Below are 24,492 nucleotides of genomic sequence, written 5' to 3' on the forward strand. Positions count from 1 at the left end.
TTCTCTAAGCCTTCTTGGATATGCACATGAAAAATGAACTATAACACTAATTAGGTATCACTGTCAAAATTCTTCAAAAGCTCCCCATTACTTATAAAGATAAAATCTAAATTCCTAAGTTTATTGTACAGAAAGGCCTTCCATTATGTGGCCTTTGCCTATCAACCCAGTCTTATTCCTATATTCTATAATCCAGCACTTAATGACCTTTTTGACATTTTCCAAACTTTCCAGGTTCTCTGGGCCTATGTTCTTTTAACATGTTATTTTTGTTCTAACATAAATTTTCCAACTCTAGAATCTCCAAAATCCAACAAAAACCTACTCATGCTCCATGTGTCAGTTCAAGCACTAAGACCTTGCTAAAGTGTTCTTTATGAATGTTAGTTTTCATCAATGCTAAGTAGGGATAATATCTACTTCATATTATTGTCAAGAAGATTAAATATACTGTTGCTATCTCTGCTGAGTGCTTTTAGCTCCCTGTCCTTAAGCATAATTGCGCAAAATGCGATTGTTTTCTTTTTATTCCCACTGCAAGTACTATCGATTGATTTTCACTGTACTGTATTTTTTTAGATTCCTAATGCCTGGAGAAAAACTACTAAATAATCACTTGTTGGATGAAAAAAATACAAACTTCCAGTTCCCAGCAACATGTAGGGACATAAGATCACACAGCAATTGCTAAAAATGAGGCAATGAACATTATTTTTACTAAATATACTAAGACTGAGGTAGTACAATTGTTTTAAAGCATTTTGAAATCTTTACTATGGGAACATATTCGTAAATTTCCAGTATATGTAAAATTCATAGAAAATCAATTCTAATGTACTCCTTTTTATCATAATTTTCACTTACATAAAATAACTGGAAAGGTATATTAGGTAACCAATAGCTTCTAGAGAACTATTGTAGGAATAGTAAGATACAATTACACATATAGGAGATTCTTTCAAATGAGCCCTTGTAGGAAATAATCTGTCTCCATGATGACTCTGTATATGTATTTGTGTGTATGTGAGTTCTCATTCATAGTATGTATAGTCTAGAGACAAATACGATTAACTTTGCATGCCTTTTACTGAAATCAGAGCATCAATGAAGACATAACACATTGTTTCCTAAGGAATATTATAATGCCATCAAAATAACTGATTATTTTAAAATATCAGCCTTTTTCTAGCTTCAAATTTTATTTTCAGATCAAATAAAAATATTAAAAGTTTTTGATGGTCATCATTATACAAAATACATGTACGAAGATGTAAATTTGGTGTCAACATACCTTATATACAAACAGAGATATGATAAATTGTGGTATAATGTGTATTAAGAATTATAATGCAAAAAAAAAGAGTATAATGGCAAAATTTGGCATGAACATACGTTATATACAGAGTTATGAAAAATTGTGCTGTAAATGGATAATAATGGATGTAATGCATTCCAATATTGTCATGTATGTAAGAAATAAATTTTAAAAATTAAAAAGTTTCATGTATGTACGAAATAAATTTTAAAAATAAAAAATAAAAAAGTTTTAATATCAAGAATAAAAGCTAAAATAAAAATATTAAGTTTGAAATGTACACAGATATTATAGTTTTAGTTATAAACAAAAGTTGCTAGCATTTGAAGATGACAAAAAGTGAGGAAACACTAATAAGATAAAAAATTTGCTCTTAACTTTTTTTTTAAATTTTAGTTTTAGATGGACATAATAACTTTATTAATTTTTTTTTATTTGGGCTGAGGATCAAACTCAGTGCCTCACACGTGCCAGGCAAGCACTCCACTACTGAGCCCCAGCCCCAGCCCCAGCCCATCTTATATAACTTTTTAAACAATGAAAAAATACTTCAATATTATAAATGAATTCACATCTAATGAGAAAAATACACTAAAACTATTTTGAGTTTCAAAATTGAAATAAAAAATTCATATTTAAAATTTATTTTTAGATTTTACTATAGTTGATATATTTCTTCTGAACTATCCATATAATATTTGAAAATTCCCCCAAATAACCTAACTTACCTATGTCATTTCCAGAGGAATAGCTACCATGACTTTCTGTCTCCTCCAGAGACAATATCTTGAATGATGCTAAAGGAGTGGAACCTGGCTGAGTAGAGATCATTCCTCTGAATCGTGTTACTGTCCATGTGCGGACATGATTATTATCTGCACAGACTAGAAGAGAAAACGAACACAAAAAGGTTACAAAGTACAGATTATAAGGGCAGTACCAAAATCACTTTTTTAAACACATTTAAGCTTTTCACTATGATCTACATTAAATAGATCTTAGTACATTTTAAGTAGCAAATGACATATTTATCATAGAATTATACTCAAATTGTACCTAGCTGAAAAAGGTACAAATATAAGGTAGATCATTAAATATATGGATTCTTATAAAAATAGACTGTAAGGTTTAAATATAGGAAAGGTTAAAGAAATGTATACATAAGAGGAAAAAATACTGATTATCCAAGAAAATACTGATTAGCCTATTCTTTGGTCAAACTACAGAGTTAACAATTGCTTAGCTTATTTTTTAAAACTTAGAAACTGTTTCTGCTAATATTACTCAAATGTTAAATAGTCTAGATAAGAGTTATATAAAAATTATTATTAAAAATGATATTTGTCAAATATAGGAACAGAAGCTATATATTGCCTACTCATAGCTATATAAAGGAACATAAAAATTCTATATTAGAGCTCAGCATTATTTTTGAGAGTGTGCTTTAAGAAACTTGTTCCGATTAGTCTGTTTTTTGAATTTAAAGACTATTCAATGGATATGTAATGAGATATTTCCGAGTCTATCTCCATTTTTTTGTCTGAATAGGTACTCTATTAAAAATTTTACATCAAAAAATAATATCACTATTGCTTACATTTTTGGTATGCCTTTGTAAAAAAAAATACTAATTTTCCATTTATAATGATTTTCGAAAATTTGTTAATGTTACAATGAGCTACAAACTCATCAGTAAACACTTACAAAATATCCCAAGCTTCTTCCATATACACATACCATTTCCTACTGGTTTCTTATAAAATGACATTCCTTATGAAATATCAGTTATGTATTTTAAAGCACACTTTAGAAAAATGATCTAGTTTTAGCAAACAGCAACAAGTAACTTCTGATTATTTTTTATTCTGATGTAACAAAATTCTCATTTCTCAGAGCATTTTTCTGATTAAAAAAAAAGAAACATTTAGTTTCAGACTGTTTAATCAGTTACATGGGGAAAAATTCCTGATTTTCACTATTAAGTTTACTGGGATTCAGAAAAATAAATACCTTTGGCTGACTCAATTGAGTCATAAGGACAATTTTGTTAATATTAATTAAGTAAAATTTTTTATTTCAGAAAGAAAGTGATTACATTTACACTGATATCCACCAGGTGGCAGAAAATCATAAATATGAATACATGAAGAACTCAAGATTTTTGAGTAAACTAGATAATTTTCTTGACTAGCCTATTTAAATTTCAAACCCACATGAAATTTTCATGTTAAAATACAAATTATAACAAGCAGTTCTTTAGCATCACATCCTACAATAACATTACAACCACCAAAATAACAGCAACTGCTACTATCTCTAAGCATTGTCATTTAAATATCACAACTACTGACAAAATACTCTATATTCTCACAGAATTAAATTGCCTTATTTTATGCATCTGTTTATGCACATGTGCCAAGGACTGTGCTGAGAAAAGGTGAGAGAACAAAAGTTCCTACAGGTAGAACTTCCTTTCTTGAAGAGGGAAATAGGTGTTAAATGAACACATAAATGATCAAATGATAAGTCTACAAAGAAAACAAACTATTTAGAGAAAGTTACTGTTGATAGAGGTTTAGCTGATTTGTACTGGTGGCCAATGAACCCTCACTGAGGAGGTATTTGAAATGAGACCCGAGTAACAAGAAAGCGGCCAAAACATTACCCAGAAGCAAAACATTTCAAATAAAATGAATAAAGAACAAAAATTCTAAAACATCTTTAGGAAACAGAAAGGTCTTGAGCAAGAGAAACATAGGTGGGGAATTAGGAAGCAACCTGAAAGGTAAATAGGATCTAGAATAGGAAAAGCCACATAGGCAATGGTAGAAATTTAAATTTATTTTTAAATACAATAGGAAGCCATTGGATATCAGGTCTGGATTATATTTCTAAGAAATATTTCTGCCTACTGTGTGGAATATGTACCATAGAGAGGCAAGATAAAAACATGTAAGAGTTGAAAAGCTGCTACAATAACCTAAGGAAAAATGATAACGATGTGAATCACTACACTGGTAGCAACAAAAAAACATCAGTTTTGTGACACACGATGCAGCAAAACCAATATAATTTATTGTTGGATTGCATGTACATGATGGAAAACATGAAAGAAAAATCAAGAGCAGTTCCTATATTTTTTAAATAAATGAATAGATAATAATATTTTAATACTTGTATGGTTTTTTGAATCAGCAGCTAATCAATCATTAAAATGTTCTGTTTTATCTAGTTTCAATTTGAGATGCCTATTAAATGTAATCCAGTGATACAGACACTAGGTACACAAATTTCCACTCTCTGACCACAAGTCAAAGAAGTATGGGGTAACTGTCAATATAGATAATAATTACTACTCAAATCACCAGATAAGATAAGTAAAACAAAAATCCTCCAGGGAAATCCAACATTTAGCAATTGGACAAAAGAGAAATCAGCTCCCCAGGGGGGCAGGTGAGTATCAGATGAGTATTGCTTTATGAAAGCCTGAAGTAGAGACTGTTTTAGGAAGGCCTACTTACACCCCAAGCAATCAGACATGTGTGTTCATTTATTCATCCATGGACAAGACTTTGGCTCCACTTGGTTTTTGATCATACAGAGAAAAACGTATCACCTTTTAGACATTCTTAAATAAACAAAAACATTATGGGAAAATGTTCATAAAAATTTTAAGTTGGACAGGAATTGCAGTACAAAAGAGGTAAATGTTAGACTCCTCTAAAAAGCAAACTCAACTGATACACCTAACACATTATTCAAGAAGTTTTTTTAGAAATCTATTGTATACAACGAATTTCTTAAGGGAATTTTACTTTGTGATCAAAAAGTAGTACTTGTTAAACAACAAAATTAGCATCCAATTTTCATATATCTAGGATCCAAATATGTGACTATATAAAATCATTTAAAAATTTTTATGGCTATAAGGAGCCACAAACCCACAAAAATATTATTTTTTTAAATAATCTTTTTATACAATCTACTAATTCTCAATATTTTTATGATGATCAAACAGTAAAATAGACATCTAAATCTACTTTAGCATTATACTGGTTGATAAGATACTCAACCAAATTTATATTGAAAATTAAACTTATAAAGCTTCTAAGTAAAAAAATTCAACAGGGTTATAAATATTTTCAAATAAAATATACCATAAGAACAAAATATTAGAACAGAGAATAAATAAGAGATAAGATAGCTCCTAAATCTGTATATCCTACAACCAGGCAAAGTCAAAGAAATCTAAAAACAGTCATAACATTTCTCAGTTATTAAACTTTTCTATCATTTCTTTTACTATATTTTCCTCACATAAAACTCTGCTAATAGTCTTAGTTTGTAAGAGTATAGAAAATAACACACAGGGCAAAGTTCACAAGGGGGAACTGCTTATTGGTACTAACAGAATCACTTTACCAGATACAAGATGCTTCTCTGACAGCATGATTTTTGTAACAGGGCTTCGGTGAACTGTGAAAGTCTGAAAAAGCTGAGGACCTGACCCAACTGTCTCTGGGTGCTGAACAATCACTCGTACTGCTCCAGAACTTGTACCATAGGCAATCTCAATCCAGTTACCACTGACACCTACACAAAGTCAAAAGTCAACAGGTGGTATATTAGGCAAAAATAAAAAGAAAGTTACCCTTGCAAAGTTCCCTGTGATACCAGATTCAGAGCTTATGTGCAAAATCCACTCAAAGAAATATAAGACATCTCTGCCATCTTAAAATCAATATTTTCTTTACAAATCTTTTCTAACACTTGCTCCAAGATAAATTGCTCACCTCTTCCCTTGTACTATACATTAGGTTCTATCATGGTAATAACACACTAATCCCACACTTTTTTTCATGTATACCTGAGTCTATTCCTTATTGTTAAGAGATTGAATCATAATCATTGTTTTGTCACCTTAAAGAGTGAATGAAACACAGAAGGTACTCAATACATGTTTAAAGAATTAGTAAGTCTGCAATGCCAAGACTGCCACTAAAACAATATTCCATATAACTTCTCACCTAGAATGAACATCACTTTTACTTGTCACAATACTGAATCATTCTTGAATAATTAAGTATTAAATATACTACTTAATACTTAACAGTTTCAAAGCATTAGACTATGGAATAAATATACTCATTATATTTCTTATATCATACTGCTTCTTCTAATGATGTAAGGTTCAGCTGTGGTCTTCTTCTTCTTCTTTTTTTTTTTTTAAATAAGTGCCAGACTCCATCATAAATTTAAAGACAAGATGGAGCTCAGTGACCTATATTTTTAAAAAGATTCACAGATGGAGAATCTATTAGCTACACTAGCAATTCTTTCTGTATTACCTAAAAACACATGGGAAGCACTTCATCTGATCTAAAAGATGACTGACTCCATTTTCATGCTGTTAAAAGTACTCTGGCCACCACAAAACAAAAGTGCTTTGATTTATAAAACTTTCCTAGTTTTATCTCCACTTATAAATTAGATTGGGGGGACCCACACCCCATTTTATTATTTCTAGAGAAGGGGCAGGAAAACATTCCATCAAAGGACAAAGAGAAAACACTTTAAATTTTGCATGCCATACTGACTCTGTTACAACCTCTCAACTCTCATTGAGACAGAAAAGCAACCATAGACAACACATAAAACTTTTAACAAAAACAGCTGGCTTGGGCAGCATTCCATAGTTTGCTGACCTTTCTTCAAAAGCAATATAGTTTAAATCCTACTACAATTTCAATCCCATTCATCTGTTACACTAGAAAAATTTTTTCACAATAGAGGTCATTCCTTTAATGAATTCAAAAATTCTTAACATTTACAGAAGCAGTCTACTAATTTTTATTACAATGGCCTCTGAATGGAAATCGAAGTTATACACATTTAACTTCTAAATAAAATGTCTTTTTCCATAACTTAAATTTTAAAATTCCCAAGGTGGGTTGGGAGTGTAACTCAGTGGTAGAATGCTCACTTAGTAGGCATAATGCCCTGGGTTAAAATTAAAAGAAAAAAATTTCAATTTAAACATATACTCTTCAAAGATTGCTTCACTGCTGTTGTTGCTGCTGCTATTAATAAATTAAAGCTCCTAATTTCAACAAAATCAGTTATTTTAATACCAACATAAATGTAAAAGAACAATAAGAAAGCACCAAGTTATTTTTACCCAGCTGCATAGTCAACTATAAATAAAAACACATTCTCAAAAAAGAAATTTACAAATTTACAATAAATGGCCATGTACTAACTTGTTTTGGGTGTGAGGTAAACACTCAGAGCAGTAATAGCATCATTTGAAGGATCATGATAGAGTTCAGTTACAAGAAGATCATTATCCTTCATTCGCAAAGGGAACTTCTGCATATCTAAAACATAAAAATTTTAAATAGCAATAAATAATATATCTATTTAAAATTTTAAAAGTAATGTTTTACTGTTTTCACTTAAATAATAATTAAAATAGGAGCATTTTAAGTGTCTATATACTTACCTATATAATATATTGATCCATTGTTACATCCCAATAGGAGGAATGACCCAGCAGTGTCATAACTAGTTATAGGAACAACGTCTTGAACCTAATGTGGTGAAATTATTAGATGTTAAAAGTAATTATAATTTCTATTTTCCACTCAACTTCCTCAAAATTTTGATTCTTTTGATAAAAAGCAACAAATACCCAATTTTTGTAGAGCTCAGAAAATAAACCTTCTTTATGTACACATGCACACACACATGCCACAGGGAACTCTAGAAGCCATCAATATAGTTTCTTTTAATTTTTTTAAAATTATTTTTCCAACACCAGCATTCTGCTTTCTGAAGTTTGATGAATATCTCCTTTTGCTGCATGTGGTCACTAGATCACAGCCCTCTAGAAATGTAAGGCCAAGTCTCATAAGACCCTCTGAGCCTTTCTCTTTCTGAGATTAAATGATCTGCCCAAAGTCATAGAGTAAGTAAGGGATAGAATTATAACTAGTAAACAAAGGAAGTGATTTTTAGATGTTATTAGATCCCTTGACAATTTATTCTCTTTTCTGTGAAAGGTAGCATTCACTATTTTTATTCTCCTTACTAAAGCTTTTCATCTATTTTCTAGGAAATGACAGGCATACAAAGTCTCCTACATTTGTTTTTATAAGTACTGGAGTAAAAAATAGATCTTTCAAACCAATTAACCTAGTATGCAAACTAATAACTGCCTATATATATGTTAAGATAAAAAACAAATGACATGAGTTTTATTATAAAGCAAAATAAAAATAAAAACAAACAACACAAAAAAGTAAGTGGCAACAAGTGAGTTTAAAATGAATCTTCCCTTTCTACAGCCAAGTCAGAAAGGGATGTGAACTTCATAGTTGACATTTAAAGAAATATCAGATACCAGGTTTTAATTACAAAAGTCAAAATGAGATTTTTTTAATGATTTGAAATTTAAAAATGTTAAAAGAACTTTTATTTGTCATATTTGGTTTTTATCTGAAAGGGTAAAGCCTAAACATTATCTGTTTAATGAGTGCACTTTTATGTACCAAATATTATCCAAGAAAACAACGAAGAACTTAAGTGGAGGTAAGGGACGTGAGAGAAAGAAAAAGAGGCATGAAAATAGGATGTGCAATATAGTCATGAGGAGGGAGGAAGGACTGTCATCTCAATATTGGTGAGAGCACAGGCCAACAGAATGCTCACAGAGCAAGTGGAATCGGAAAATGAAGTCATCCAAGAGTGAGGTAGAGAAAGGGGAAGGGAATGTTTGACCCAACAAGTAAAAAAGTACACAATCCATTTTAATTAAAAAATAAACAAATGAGAAAACTTTAAAATAATGATTCCTCTAAGCCATTCATATACAAGACCTACAGTGTCATGATACGAGCCACAGCAGAAATATCTCTGCAAAGTACCCCATCACCACACCCTAACTCCAGGTCAGGCTTTTCAAAGAGCCAATGCCAGCATGTCCTGTAGCAGGTGGACACTGTAAACCTTTCAGTGACAGGAATAAAAAATACGCTTTTATGCCAGTGAACCATTTTCTCACCTCAGGCAGCTGGAATCCTTTTAGCTCCAGCAGCACTACAGGAAGAATTTCAACTCCTACCCCAGAAGTGGAAAATAGGGGCAGATAAGGCCCTGAGATTCCTCTCCCATTAGATTAATATTTCAATGAAAGACTGGCAGCAGCCTAGAGCTTCCCAAAGCTCATCTAAGAAAACCATTTTTATCATTTGTTCTCTGGGAGGATGGGCTCTAGGATTAGCACATTCTTACCTCATTTACTGCAATCCTTAATCACATCCTGCTTTTTTCCCACTTCTATACCTCAGTACTGGTAGAACAGAGAAAGTAGAAGATGAGTAGGATTACAGAGAAGTTAGTACTGCTGAGTGTACAAGTAAGGAAAGAGCCATTATGGGGCCTCCTCTTCCTTATCCTGCCAAGTCAAGTAGGAACCAGAGAAACTTCACTGCTCAGTACTTTGGGTTCAGTCACGTAAGTCACAGACATAAACTGGAAGTGGATTTTTACCTCCTCAAGAAGCACCAAGAAATCAACGTTAATTTCTTTGTGTAAATTTAAGTGATTTAAAATTTAGAAATAATGTTTATCTTTTCAACAATATAAGGCCCCTAGAGACGTATGTCCACAATCTCTATCCTGGTAAAAATCATTATTTTTATAGTATGTTTTTACCTTTATCTATTACTTTTTAAATAATCACTTATCTAAATTTATCAGCATACCAACTTCTTTCCTAACCACTGCTTACTGCATGACACTCCTTCCCCTTCAAATATAAATAATAATCTTTATCAAAAAAGTATTTCTTTAGTCCTTTTATTGAGGATTATGTTCATAATAACCAGGGGCTATGAGCTCACTTTCCATAGAAATCATTTCTGTGGATGTCTTATGCGCCCTCTTTTGTAAAAGTGTCCCATTTAGTTTTGTATTTACATCTAGGAATGTAACTGGTCCTATGTGAGTTTCTCAAATTGGAGGTTTTATACCACAAAGGCATAGCTTTGTGCTTTAATTCACATACTTGTTCTCCTAATTTGAATATTTTGGTTTGATTTCTCATGGAAGGTTCCTTTCTGCACCACTACTTTCAATCCAACCAAACACATGTAAAACTTTCTTCCAAAAATATTGAATAACATTTTTTCAGTCTTCATTTTAGGGACTAAGGGAGACCTTTAAAAAATTCAGATTTTTGCAAGATGCTCAATTTCTACTTTCCCATGAAGCTATGTCTTTTATTGCTAAAATTCTAGGCCCTAGAGCTTTTATCTTGATACATGGGATGCAACTATGCATAAACAAATATAACTTAACATTTAAATAAGTACAACATATAGTTTTAATATTTGTACCCAGTATTTTTATAAGCAGAAAGGGGAGAGACAAGCTTGTGTCAGCTAATTCAATTATCTTACTGTAAATTCTAAGTAAATATAACATACTAGGACAATGGTCACTATATAATAACAGATACCTAAAAATCAATCCTCTCCCCCACTGAATAGTGGGTTCAGAATTCCAATGCTCACCTTATTCCTATTCCTAACATGCAAGGGTTTGTAAACCCTATTAATAACACAACATTTTTGATGTCAGTGCTAGAAATGCCTTATGTTGTGAGAGAAGCTAAATCAAATGAGCTTTCCTAATTCTTGTCCATTCTAACCTCTAAGTCCATAAAAATCCAATTCTTGGCCAAGAGCCAATATTTCCTCCTCGGTCTCTACTGTTCGTTTAGAGGACAGGCTCTCAGTGAAATGACAAATTTAACTGAAGATCTCTAGTCCTCAAAACAGACACAAGGAGAGTTCTGATCCTTTATACAGGTTTTCTAGGATTAGCTTTCCACACTGTTTTGAAATGAGAAAAAAATATACATAATCTATGTTTCCAAAATATATTTAAAGTTAAACTCAATAACTTGGTAAATGTTATCTAAAAGTTACTATTCTTCTATGTAATTTAGCAAAGACTTAGTATCTGACATCACTAATGACTTTTTTATTATTAATCTTTAGAATTAAATTGTGAGTTTGTGTGTGTATATTGTGTGAAGGAGGAGATTATAAAAGGGAATAAGAAGCTGAAATCTTTCTTTAAAGTTATTCTTACCTAAATTAGATTTGTTATAAAAACAAGTTTCACAATAGCTTTTAAGCTTAAGTACACACATACACACACACACACACACAAAGTATATCAGATTAACACACACACACAGAGTTAAGTGGTTTATCTGATTCAAATACTTTAAATCAATCTGGATTATACATCTAGAATAAAAAATGCAAGGTTTGTCCTGTGTACTTTCTGTATAACTCATGGGCAGAACAATTGCTAAAGGTCAAATCACAACTTATTCAACTAGTGTTACAGCAGTCATGGGAGTCAGCCTCTGGTCAGAATTGTCTGTTGAGATCTGCATATCAGAAGCTGAGATTTTATTACATTCCATCTCTGCAATGCACCATAAAGAAATTCAATTAACTGGGTCAGAAGGCTTGTTGGCAGCATGAATGGTCAACTTTCCCAAGGTCTTCCTGAAATATGTAACAAATCTACTTTGTCAGATACAGTTTTTAATTCATGCATACACCAAGCAAGAAGCATCAGATTATATATGGGATCAAAAAGTTTAAGCCTACCTATCCACTTTGAGGATACTAGTACAGGTTTCAGGATCTTAAAGATATTAAAACCTTAATATGTAGTTTCAAAATGTTAGTAAAAAATAAAAAAGGTAATCAAGAAGCATGTTACTTTATAAACCATAAATATATTTTAGCACTTTTATGGCAGATAGTTTAGTTTTTTTCTCCCCACCATTAAAACTAAAACTTGGCATAATTAGCAAAGTAACCCACCTCAGAGAACTTCCATAACTCAGTAAAACTCACATTCCTCTTTTAAAGAAATACCACCAGCTAAAGAATCCTTCTGATTAACTTTTCTCTACCATCTAGAGTAGTCCCTTGGCTCATTATTTTTATGCTGACAACCATTATAATGCTGTGCCAATGCGGAAAGTCCATTATAGCTAATCTTTCTTTCCACAAACATGACTTCTATATCTTCATTGAAAATGAAACCCAATTTCCCTGGGACTGTGATTCCTTTAATTGGAAATCATTCGTTTTTCTCACCATCTCCCCAGTATCTCAGAGCTGTAAGTTCTCAAGAATGTTTCTTCATAACCTCAACTTTCACATCACAACTCTGCTCAGAATGTGCTTTTCAGATCAACCTATCATCTTTACTAAGAGTCTTGGTGCCTGGATCAGTTTATTTTTCTCCCATTCTCTAGTACTTGATATCCTGACACCTATTGATATCCCTTACAGTTCCTTGACCCCAAATGCAATATGGTCACTCATCAGTATCAATGGGGGACTGTTCCAAGACTCACAAAGATACCAAAATTCTTGGATGCTCAAATATAAAATGTCACAGTATTTACATACAACATATATAACCCTCCCATATACTTTAAATCATCTCTAGATTATATATATATATACACACACACACATATAAATAGTTGTTAAACTGTTATCTTTTAGAAAAAGTGTTAAGGAAAAATCTTGTGCATGTTCAATACAGAATCTCTGTACATGTTCAATACAGATCCAGTTTTACTGTTTTCGAAACTTTTAATCATAGATGGTTGAATTTGTAGATAAAAAAATCAATGCAGATGGAGGGTTGACTGTACTTCTATCTCTAAGTCAGTTGAACAAATTAAACTGGCTTTATCATTGAGACCTGCACCAACTCTAAAACTTTAAATTATATCTTTGATAATAACCCCCTATATTTCCAACAACTCTCATTTCTTGTAAGTCATCAATCTGCTTATCTTCCCTCTAGTCCTTTACGTCACTGCATCCTTTTTTGCCTACCAAGCACTTCCTTATTACCATCTTTTGATCTCAGTTTCAGTTACCTTGACATTTTTACAATCTGTCATTCCCTGGCATGTGATATCCACATTAATAAAGCTGTTATGATTTAGGCACAAGGTGTTCCCCAAAAGTTCACGTGTGAGACAATGCAAAAATCTTCAGAGGTGAAAGATTATGAGAGTTATGACTTAATTAGTGGATTAATCCACTTCAATGGATTAACCAGGCAGCAACATAGGCAAGTAGAATATGGCTGGAGGAGGTAGGTCACTGGGGGCATGCCTTTGGGATTTCTATGTTGTCCCTGATGAGCTTCCAAATTGTCTCTGCTTCTGTGTTGCCATGTCCTCAGCTGTTTTCTTCCACCATGCTACCTCATCTTAGGCCCAGAGCTATGGATTCAGCTATCTACTGACTGAGACCTTTGAAATCATGGCCAAAATACACTTTTCCTCCTCTTTGCTGTTCTTGTCAGTTTTTTTGGTCACTGAAATGCAAAACATGACTAAGACAAACTCAATCCTAAATCAAGTAAATACTGTTTTCTTTTCTCTTGTTCCCATTCTCAGTTCTGAACACTAATGGAAAAACTCTTATTACCCAGGTCCACTGCAGATACATAATTTATAATCTATGATACATATTTTCAATGTGTTTCTTTTTACTCTTTTCTCATAAACTATCACAGAGAAAGACAAGTCTCTACTCTCTGTTGGGCCAATCTCTCTGGCTGTGCTCCAGATTCTACACATTCCTGACTTTTGTGGGACCAAAAATCATCTCCATTCTTTCAATCTTCAGGAGCTTTCTCTGCAACTTCCCTCTCTGGCTATAAGCATGTCTTAAGCATCTCTTAACCAAGAGAAAAAAATAAAATATAGCACCAAGCTGCTGCTGCTTCTTTTTTTCGATCTAGCCTTAATTATTGTCATTTTTGTTTCTGGTTTTCTTTTTCATCACACTTCTTGAAAGATAATTCTGAATTTTCTGTCTCTTTTATTTCCTCAGTTCTTACAATCTGGCTTTTTCTCACCAAAACCTAATTAAGACTTATTTGCAAATGATATCCATCTGCCAAAATGAATTTCCTTTCTCAATTATTTCATATGTGTTCCCCTTTGAGTTTAAGTTCCTCTAGACTTTTCTGTTCTTTCATACCTTTCTCAATGAAAAATGTTATCAGTTCTTATCTTTTAAATTACCAAGGAGGTATTAAGGGTTTGGAATTTATTTCTAGCCCCTTCTTCTTTCTAAGTTTCAAAGAAATATTCCCAACTATCCTCTGAACACCTGCACTTGGATGCACATAAGAATTGCATATTTTTTATTTCTCACATTACCCACCAATATATATGTTTCTCTGTCCATGTTCTCTATCAATTTAAAATATTGCTAGCTATTCAACAGTCAAAACTGAAAAATCAAAACTAGAAATACACCTTTATTTTTGTAATTTCCCAGCTCAACCACATTTTGGTCCTGTCATTTTAGAAGGTCTAAGAAATGTTTTTCAAACAGATTCATCTTTGCCATCTCTGAGACCATTATCATTAGCTGGGACTCTGGTATCCTTCTGCAGGATTCCTGTAGTAGACACCCCCTGGTCTCCAGTCCACCTTCCATTTTAGCTACCAATATTGATTTTCTAAACCATGGATTCTTCTGGAGAGTCCTTAATTTTTTCTCTTCAGAGTTATGTAGTAACCGTTTTTTAGTCTTATCTCCTTATTCTTCTCAGGTACTTCAGAATATTTAGCCTACCCTCTTCTCTGAACAGGTCATATATTTTCTTTCTTTCTTTTTGGTACTGAGAATTGAACCTGGAGGTGCTCTACAACTAAGCTACATCCCTAACCCTTTTTGTTTTTTATTTTGAGACAGGGCATTGCTAAATTGCTGAGGCTAGCCTCAAACTTGCCATCCTCCTGTCTCAGTCCTGAGTCACTGGGAGTACAGACATGCATCACCATCCCTAGCAGATCACATGGTCTCATACAGATCTGTGCTTCCACACAAAAAAATGATGTTTGCCTGGACTACCATGTCTACAACATGAAAGGTAAAAGGAATTCAAGGAAATGAAGAAGTGCCAAGCCAGTTAAAAACTATTCATTTTCCAAAGTAACATATTTCTTAAAAAAAGTAAAATTTGTATTCAGAAGCATCTAAATATATTCAATATTATGTATAATAAAAAACAGTATGTAGTCTACAAGGAAAAAAACAAATGCATGACCAGCATAAGTTTCAGAAAAATTTTCATTTCTGTAATGAGCTTCAGTTAAAACTAACCTGCCAGTGCTGAGTGACAGCATTCCACACTCCTACTTTCCCTGTATGACTCGTGGCCACCAACTGGTTACCAATAAAGAAGAGGGCATCTACAGGAACACCAAGGCTGAACACTCCTTAAATGACAGAATAAATAAAGAGGTTAACCAGTGACCATGTTTACAATTAGCCAAAACCTAGATATAAAACATCTTAAAGATGACTAATTTAAATCCATTCTCCTTTATATAAATTAAGTGCTAGACTCAGAGATCAGAAATACAAACATGATAAGCTCTTAAGAAGTTTATAGAACTCCTTAACCAAAGTATGCTCCACGTCATCTCACACTGCTATAATATCTCATTATCTGGAGCTGTGGTTCTTGATTCTATCTGATCATCAAAATATCCTGGCAGGTTTAAAGTGAACAAAATAAAAAGGATCTTAGGATCCATGCTGGACCCAATAAATCAGAAAACCCGCTGCATTTTTATATCTATAGGAAATTTAAATGCAGCTTGCTCATGGACCTGGTATTTGGGAACCACTGTTCTGAACAAAAACCTGGCAATTTCAATATCCAGAATTTATCTAAAAATCTGGAAATAAGTCACACTATACTCAAACATTTAGGCCTTTTACTCAGAGCTTATTTTAAACCTGTTTCCAAGCATTTCAATTTCAATTTAATTAATTTAAAAGACATTACAATAGGCCTTGGAATTAAAAAAAACACAAGACAATGAGAAGTTATTAGGAACTTACAGTGTAGCAGAGAGAAAACTGCAAATAACCAACTATAATATAATGCAAAAATAATAATAGAATACACAGGGTACAGCAGTATCCAGAGGAGTAAAAATGAATAGGTAAAGGGTTTGAAAATATATTTTAGAAAAGAAGCCTTATGAGAGTTGGGTTTGTGAAAAAGTTAACAGAAGTTCAACAAATTGGGCCACTGGGAATGGGTAAGCCCAAGGAATATGAGGGAAGGGAAGAGGGAGTATAGGAGAAGGAGGTTATAAGGAGCAAATATTCTATATTAATATCAAAAGAGACAAGAATGGCTAAGCAAAGAATTCTAAGCTCACTTCAGAATGGCATATATGGCCCTATACAATGTCTATCTTTAGTAGAACACTACACTAGAGTCAGGAGAACCTGGGCTGCAATCCTCTCTCAACGTACTTTTGTGTGCCACCTTTCTGGCTCTTGCTTACCTCCCCTACAAAACAGAGTCCAAGTTAAAAGTCTCAATACCATTTTCACCTTAAAAATGTTCATAATTCAATTCTAGCACTTAAAAAATATTATCTTAATTATCTGAAAAGCAGCTATGAGAACTATCTTTTCATTTAATAATGCTATAAAACAAGTCTTACCTATAAAATATTGTTTTATGTCTTTAGCTATTTCAAATATCAGTTTATTTCAAAAAAGTATGCATATATGAACAATTTTCTCAGAATTTAGCTGAAGAAAAAAAAAAAAAGACACAGAAGACCCTGAAGAAGGGATGGGCATGCAGCTCAGTGGTAGAGCATGCATAAGGCCCTGGTACTATACCAATACTGCAAAAATATTAAATAAATAAAAAATAAAAGGCCTTAAAGAACTCACGGGGAAAAAATAAATAAATACAATTGCAGTGCATTTTAAAAGCCTAAGCTAAAAAAGATTACCAACTTCTTTCAAATCAGTGCTAGGTATTCTCTTTTTGTTCAAGACTACACTACATACAAGACCAGCGGCAATCAACATATTGAAAATTCTTAATCAATTTTGAAAAAGTTGGCCATCTAGCAGGAAGAAAGATGACATATACTAGACAAAAAGGAAAAAAAAAAAGACTGGCAAGTGCTAGGAATATTTCTACATATTTTTAAATTTAAATTAATTTCTATATATTAAATAATTTAAATTAATTTCTACAAATTAATTAATTTTATACATGTTTTAAGTTTAAATTAAACTGTATGTAAAAGATATTTACATAAACATACACATGAATATACCACCTCAGTCCAACCAAACAACCTAAAAGACAGAACAAAATAAAAACACACAAAAAAGGCTAATAAGCCCTTTGATCAGAATTGGTTAAAAAAATAAACCTCTCACTTCAAAGCAGAAAGTAATTATCTTACATTCTATACAGTTTTAGAGATTATCACATCATGGGACTTTAATTTTGATGCCAAACAATTTTTCAAAATATGTGAAGCTAACTATATTCAGTCCTGTGGTCTATGTAAAAGGCAGAAATAAAAAGAGGAAACCAACTAGCTCTTATTACTCTACAGAATGATGAGGTTCTGGGAAATCAAGGAAGATATTCTTAATGGTCTCATGAAATTTAAAGTGTCACTCCTGCTTAGGGTCAAGAATTCTGACTACTTCCATAGGGAAGACAGGAGTACAAATAATGACAAGTTCCTGTCTTAACAGGCCTGCTCAGTAAAATATTGCTTGCAGCAGCAATCCAGAAGTGCAGTTATAATGAAGGGAGGTCAGTCTCTAGGAAAGCTCTATCATGGATCCACCAGCCCTAACTATTTTCTCTGGGTGGTATTGTCAAGTTCTGAAGAACATTTGTAACAACCAAATGGTTTCTTTTACAAGACATGAACAAATCCCTATTACACCATCTCACACCATAGCTACCTATCATGTTATCCTTTGAAAACAAAGTTGAAACAAAATCTCCTTCATTTATTGCTATATTAGAAACTGCAACTTGAAAAAGCAAAAAATAAAATAACAACTGGTCTCCTTTCTGTATAATTACAAGGGTTTTTAATTTCAAAACTGTAATATTAAAATTTGTTCTAAGGTTGACAGGTAGAACTTATGCTGGAATAAATTGTACCCAATCATTCCTCACTTTGAAATAAACACACAAACAAAAACTAGATAAGATCCATCAGCCAGTGTTTTTAGGCACTGGACAACAGGTAGTGTTGTACTTGAGAGATGGGAAACACACAAGAAAAGCAGAGGAAACTGTGCCAGGATAGGAGTGGAAAGAAAGTTACAGAGGGGTTTCCCTAAGGTCCTGGCTCCTTACTAAGGCTAAACTGCAGTTGGTTAGGATGAGAATCCCAAGAATAAAAGAAAAAGGCTGCTATAGGAAGAACTGAGAGCCACTAGAGATCTGAGAGGTCATATGTGAAGTAGTTACAACTCAATGAAAGTGGTTATCCTTTGCTGTACACCTCAGGTTAAGACTACAGAAAGGCAATTTAAAAAAAAAAAATTAAAAATAAAGATGAAAAAGGCTGCCTACCCGTAACAAAGCGTGCACACGTGCACACACACACACACACACACAAAAGTCTAATAGGATCAAAACAATCCTCCCATAATAATGTAACCACTTGCCAAAACAAAATCCACATTTTTTAAAGGAAGGCAGCATAATCCATAAACCCTCTATAACTTATCAGGCACATGTGCAAGACATACTCAAAATATCCTAAACATGTGAAGAGCCAAGAAAATGTGACCCGAAACAAAACACAACATGACCTGGGTATTGGAATTAGCAGACAAAAGCTTTAATCAAACCATTAATATGAATGTTAGATTTAACAAAAAGGGAACATAATAGCCAAAAAGATGAATTTCAGCAGAGAAGCAAACTATAAAATAGAATTAAAGGAGTAATTCTACAACTAAAAAGTCAAACCTTTCAAATGCATACTCACTAGAAAGGATTAATTATAAATCGATTACTGTAGAAAACAGGCAAAAGCCATTAAAAGTAGATAAATACAGTGTATCTAGAAAACAGAAACTAGTGGTGGGGCTGGGAGACAAAGCTTCACTGACCTGTAGGCCACTATGAAATGTTCTAATATCAGTCTCAAAAGGAGGAGGTTGAAGGAAGAAAGACATGGGGGAGGAGGATACAGGCTTCCCTCAGTTATGTCAATCAAATCCAGAATATATAAAGAATGCTTGGAAATCAATAGTAGGACAACAACTTCATAAAAAAGAAAGTCAATACTTTATGATATTTCTGAAAAAAAATACAAATGGTCATTAGCACATGAAAAAGTGCTGAGCAACATTTATAATCAGGAAAATGTAACTAAAAATCACCATTAAAATGAGAATTATAGCATGACTATATGCTGATGAAATGATTCAACCCAGTAGGAAGCCTGTATGATGAAGAAGAGAGTGGGGATAACTACTAGAACAATGTCCTTGAGTAGACAAGAGGAGTTAGAACCAAGTGTGCAGTTGGAGAAGTTGGTTTTAGAGAACAGAGACAATTTAATCACAGTTAACAAATGGGCACAATAGAGATTGTAAGCACCAATACACATAGATGAGCAGATATAATACTAAGAACTTACACAGAAAATCATTTTTTATTTTCTCAGTATGAAAAGAGAAGAAAGCAAAAAGTATAAAAAATCTATGAGAGTCACAGAGAATTGACAAGAATAATACAAGATTGTTGGGTAGTTTTAAAGGCTCACTTAACATAAGTGCTTTGTGTGTGTGTCCCATGTGCCCATTTATTTTCCTAGCAGTATTTAGCCACAGAGATAGAAAGGTGGATCTGGCCAAGGTTTGTTTTTTCCGGGTTAAGCAAAGTAAAAAAGAGATCCCACTGGAGTTAAAGGATTTTTACATTAGAGAACCAGAGCTAATAACTTCAAAGGAGGAAAGGATAGTGACCCAAATGGCAGATGAAGACTATGTTCAATGTAGCTACAGATGATATGAGGCTCAAAACCAGGAAGAGGGGAAAGGAAGTTGGGAGGAAAGGTTAAGGAGAATAGTCTAGAACAGTGATTTTCAAAGTATGGTCTCAGGAACACAGTTCCCTTTCCAGAAATGTGAGAAGTTAAAAACTTTTTTCATGGTAATATTAAATAATTATTTGTCTTTTCTTTACTCTTATTTTCTAAGAGTGTATGCAGCTTTCCAGAGGCCACATGACATGTGACAAAGTCACCATTATGACAACTAGCAGAATCTGTACATGTATTTTTATTTTTTCTAGAATTATCTATGAAGGCAGGTTAAGAATACAACTATGTAAGTTTCCCAAGATTTTTTTAACTGTTTCTAAATACTTATACTGTGCTCTTCCTGTCTATCTTTAGTTTTACCTGTCATACTCTCTGTAACCTCATTATCTTCTATTGCATTATTATTTTGAAATCCAAGGTTTCCTTGCACCCACAAAGAAACACAAGAAATAAGTACAGTCGTAGCTGCATAATACTGTTGTGGTCAACAACAGACCACCTATGTGACTGTTTTCCCACTAGCCAGGTACAGCAGTATATGCCTGTAATCCTATCAATATAGGAGGTTGCAACATGAGAATCTAAAGTTCAAGACCAGACTCAGCAAGTCCTAAGCAAGACCCTGCCTCAAAACAAAAAATAAAAAAGGGCTGGGGATATGACTCAATGATAAAGCACCCCTGGGATAAATTCCCAGGACAAGCCCCCACTCCCTCCCGACACCCAAAGACTAGCATCTAGTAACAACCTAGCTATCTTAATTTGTCTAAGTATATTCTATGATGTTCACATAATGCCAGAATCCCTAATGACACATTTCTCAGGACATATCCCCATTGTTTAGTGACTCATGAGGTATATATTGATGTTGTATTCTTTAACATTAGTATAAAAAATGTTCTGAAACTTTTCTAAAATTTTAAATTTAACTAAAACTGTTCAAAATTTGGTATTTTGTTTTTAAAAAATCTAGTTTTAATATATATTCTTCTTTCTCATAGTGATGTATCATTTGCTTAAAATAAGAAAATTAGAATATTCACCTGCTTGATTCATAGCTGCACAATCTCAGTCCAAAGACAAAGAAATAAACTTGACATATCAGAATTCTTTGATTTAGAGAACGAAGAACTCTAAAAAACATGTCAAGCCAGGCATAGTGTCACACTCCTAAAATCTCAACAGCATGAGAGGCTGAGATCAGAGGATCATAAGTTCCAAGACAGTCTCAGCAATTTAGCGAGACCCTGTCTCAAAATAAAAAATAAAAATAAAAAGGGCTGAGGATGTGGCTCAGTGGTTAAGCACCCCTAGATTTAATTTCTGGTACAAACAAAACTGAGCAAAACTATAAATAAAAGTTTCAAATATAAAAATCATCTCTCAACTTTACAGTTACTAATAACTTAACCTAATTATATTTTATGCAACACAACACTTGAATAGTTTGTATTAGTTGCAGTTTCACTGAGGCCAAATAGGGTTTAAGGAAAGAAACTCTTTAAGAGCTGGAAAGTTATTTGCTATAGACTTTCAATGAGAATTGGAAAAGGCAGTAAAATCTCTTACAGGGTAAGTTATGGCATGACTCTGGCTGGAGAAATGCCATCCACCCATTCTGAGAGACTACTAAAAACCTTGAACAGATGACAATGCTCAATGACAAAGCTCTAGATGAAAAATCACTTTAAGAAATCACAGCACTAACACTTTTAAGTGATACTAACAGCTTCAAAATAAATATCTGAAAGAGGTAATATCTCATCTGCAAAATTCTATCTATGTCTTACAAATAAATACATACAGACCTTATGTTTTGTTTGTATTTACCTGGTCTCAACATTAACTAATCATTAAAGATCTTTTACATGAACACAAAATATAAGCCATGCTGAAACATAGTGTTGAAAACTTATGAATCTCACGGCTTATTCTAGAACATCTGTGTTGACGCTTTCACTGATGATGTAAATCAATGCTGGGTATAAACAGCAGGCAACCTAGTACAAATCAAGGCAGTGGCACTAATCTGTACTAGTGGTCATTAAAATCTCTGCCACAAATTTTCAGAGAAAGAAAAAAAGTCCAGTTTAACTCATAAACATCCTTTCTAAAGCAGTAAAAATTTGTATTGATTAAATGCCAATTTTAAATATGTCTTTTTAATATTATGTAGAACTAAGAACTATAGATATAGTTCATCTTGATGCAGATTACAAGAAAAAAACTTCATAATTATGAAGCTAAGATTGACACCACCTACTTTTTTTCCCAATTGAATACAATTTTTATTTGAAATGATGAATAACTGTAGCTATTCAAATATGGGTAATAAGCAGAACTTTCCTCTAAAATGAACAAAGTAAGTCTACTATTTCAAGGAAAAGAAATGATGACATTTGTTAACTATGATACAATTTCAAAAGTATCAAGTGAACATTAGTACTCTGAAACTTTGCCACAGAATGTATGACAACTTCCCAAAACAGAGTTCAGATATGTGATCACTGATAACACTAAGGATTGCAGATTTTTGACACTGTATAAAGACAGGTATCAACATTTGGCAGGTCTACATAAGTCAGTAAACCAACATTTTCCAAGTGACCAACAAATAATGTACAAAATCAAGCATAAATAAAAGATCCATTCAAAGTATAAAACAGACCGATGGGTTTTATAGAATATGGAAAGTGAGATGGTATCATTTCAGAATTTTGGAACAAGATCCAAGAATATTCAAAATGGTCTGAAAAGATAATAAAAATGAGTTTTTTCTAACTACATATGTGTGTAAAGCCTATCTTTGTATACTTTGATCAAAACAATATATTGGCAGGCCCAGTGGTACACTCCTGTAATTTCAGCAACTCAAAAAGCTGAGGCAAGAGGATCATAAGTATGAGGCCAGACTCAGTAACTTAGCTAGACCCTCAGTAACTTAGTGAGTTTCTGTCTCAAAAATTAAAAAAATGGACTGGACATGTGGCTAGGTGTTAAAATACCCCTGCATTCCATACCCAGTGCCAAAAAAAAAGGTAACATGGCATACTGAATGGAGAAATATGTATCAAAATTAAAAAAAAAAAACATTACAGAGGATTTTAAAACCATAAATGAAGCCAGGCACAGTGGTACACACCTATAATCCTAGCTACTCAGGAAGTCAAGGCAAGTTGGAGGACAGGCTAGGCAGCTTAACACGATCCTCTCAAAATAATAAGGGGATGAGAATGTAGTTCAGTGGTAGAGAACACCTGAATTAACTCCCCAGAACCCCAAAATAAACACACAAACCAAAGCCACCCTCCTCACAAAATTTTGTTTTAGAAAACAGTTATTTTTCATTAAAAATGTTACTTATTTATTATGACACAGGGATATACTACTGCTATTTTAATATTTATAAATTTTTAGTTTTAATTTCCAGTATGGTAAATACTGCATAAATGGTAATCTACACAACGACTTTTTGTGGTCCTAAACAACTTTCCAAGAGCCTGATGGGGTTGCGAGAACAAATATGTGAGAATTTCTGGTCTAGAAATAACAATGATGAATAAGAAAGTAATTTAACTCATCTTCAAGCCCAGTGAAATAACAGAGTTGGAAAAAACCAGCTACCATGGAGTAGAACTCAAGAAAGCAACATTCTCATAATGCAGCCACATTTCAGTTGGAGCAAACTAAAAAAGATGCTCCCCTCTTTCCTAAAGCATCAAATTTCCCTCCCTCTTTACCAGATCATTTCTTTCACACCAAGTAATCCGCTTACTAGTGGGCCCTGGAAAAAAATGGTGAGGCAGCTCTAGCTAACAGTACATGTTAGTTTTCATACTTAGGGTCAACACCTCCTAAAATTAAAAAATATTACATGTGCCGGTGAAATGCAACAAAAACAAGAGTCTTCCTACCAATTTCACTTCCACTTCCCCCATCCTGAACACTCCACAGGATGATGCTGCTCTCTGAGGCAACAGCAACCATTTTGTCTTTGTCTCCATGTGGACCTCCAACTACTTTTGCATTTAGAGCCACTCGTTCAATAGTCCAGTCTAAATAGGGGCTTGTAAACACTTGTTGCCATCCTGAAGATTCTTTGATTCTGTAAAGAAACAACAGACACATAGGAAGACACATAATGTTGGCAGTTAAGCAAACAGATGTACCAATGAATGTATGAAAA

General features: G+C 33.2%; 1 protein-coding gene across 3 annotated transcripts in view; it reads right to left on the minus strand.

The window, feature by feature from the left end:
• The window catches only part of Kctd3 (potassium channel tetramerization domain containing 3), a 51,224-nt gene that overhangs the window by 9,469 nt on the left and 17,263 nt on the right, over positions 1-24,492 (minus strand). For 2 of the 3 annotated variants that reach the window (XM_076872820.1, XM_076872819.1), the window contains exons 9-14: positions 24,221-24,411; positions 15,556-15,671; positions 7,818-7,905; positions 7,576-7,692; positions 5,738-5,908; positions 2,044-2,199 (exon numbers count right to left, since the gene is read on the minus strand). In XM_076872820.1, coding sequence (XP_076728935.1) covers positions 2,044-2,199; positions 5,738-5,908; positions 7,576-7,692; positions 7,818-7,905; positions 15,556-15,671; positions 24,221-24,411 — 839 coding nt within the window. The remainder of the gene's footprint in view (positions 1-2,043; positions 2,200-5,737; positions 5,909-7,575; positions 7,693-7,817; positions 7,906-15,555; positions 15,672-24,220; positions 24,412-24,492) is intronic. The other variant, XM_076872821.1, reaches the window with a different exon arrangement.

Source organism: Callospermophilus lateralis, chromosome 13, assembly GCF_048772815.1.
Source record: "Callospermophilus lateralis isolate mCalLat2 chromosome 13, mCalLat2.hap1, whole genome shotgun sequence".
Taxonomy (NCBI): domain Eukaryota; kingdom Metazoa; phylum Chordata; class Mammalia; order Rodentia; family Sciuridae; genus Callospermophilus; species Callospermophilus lateralis.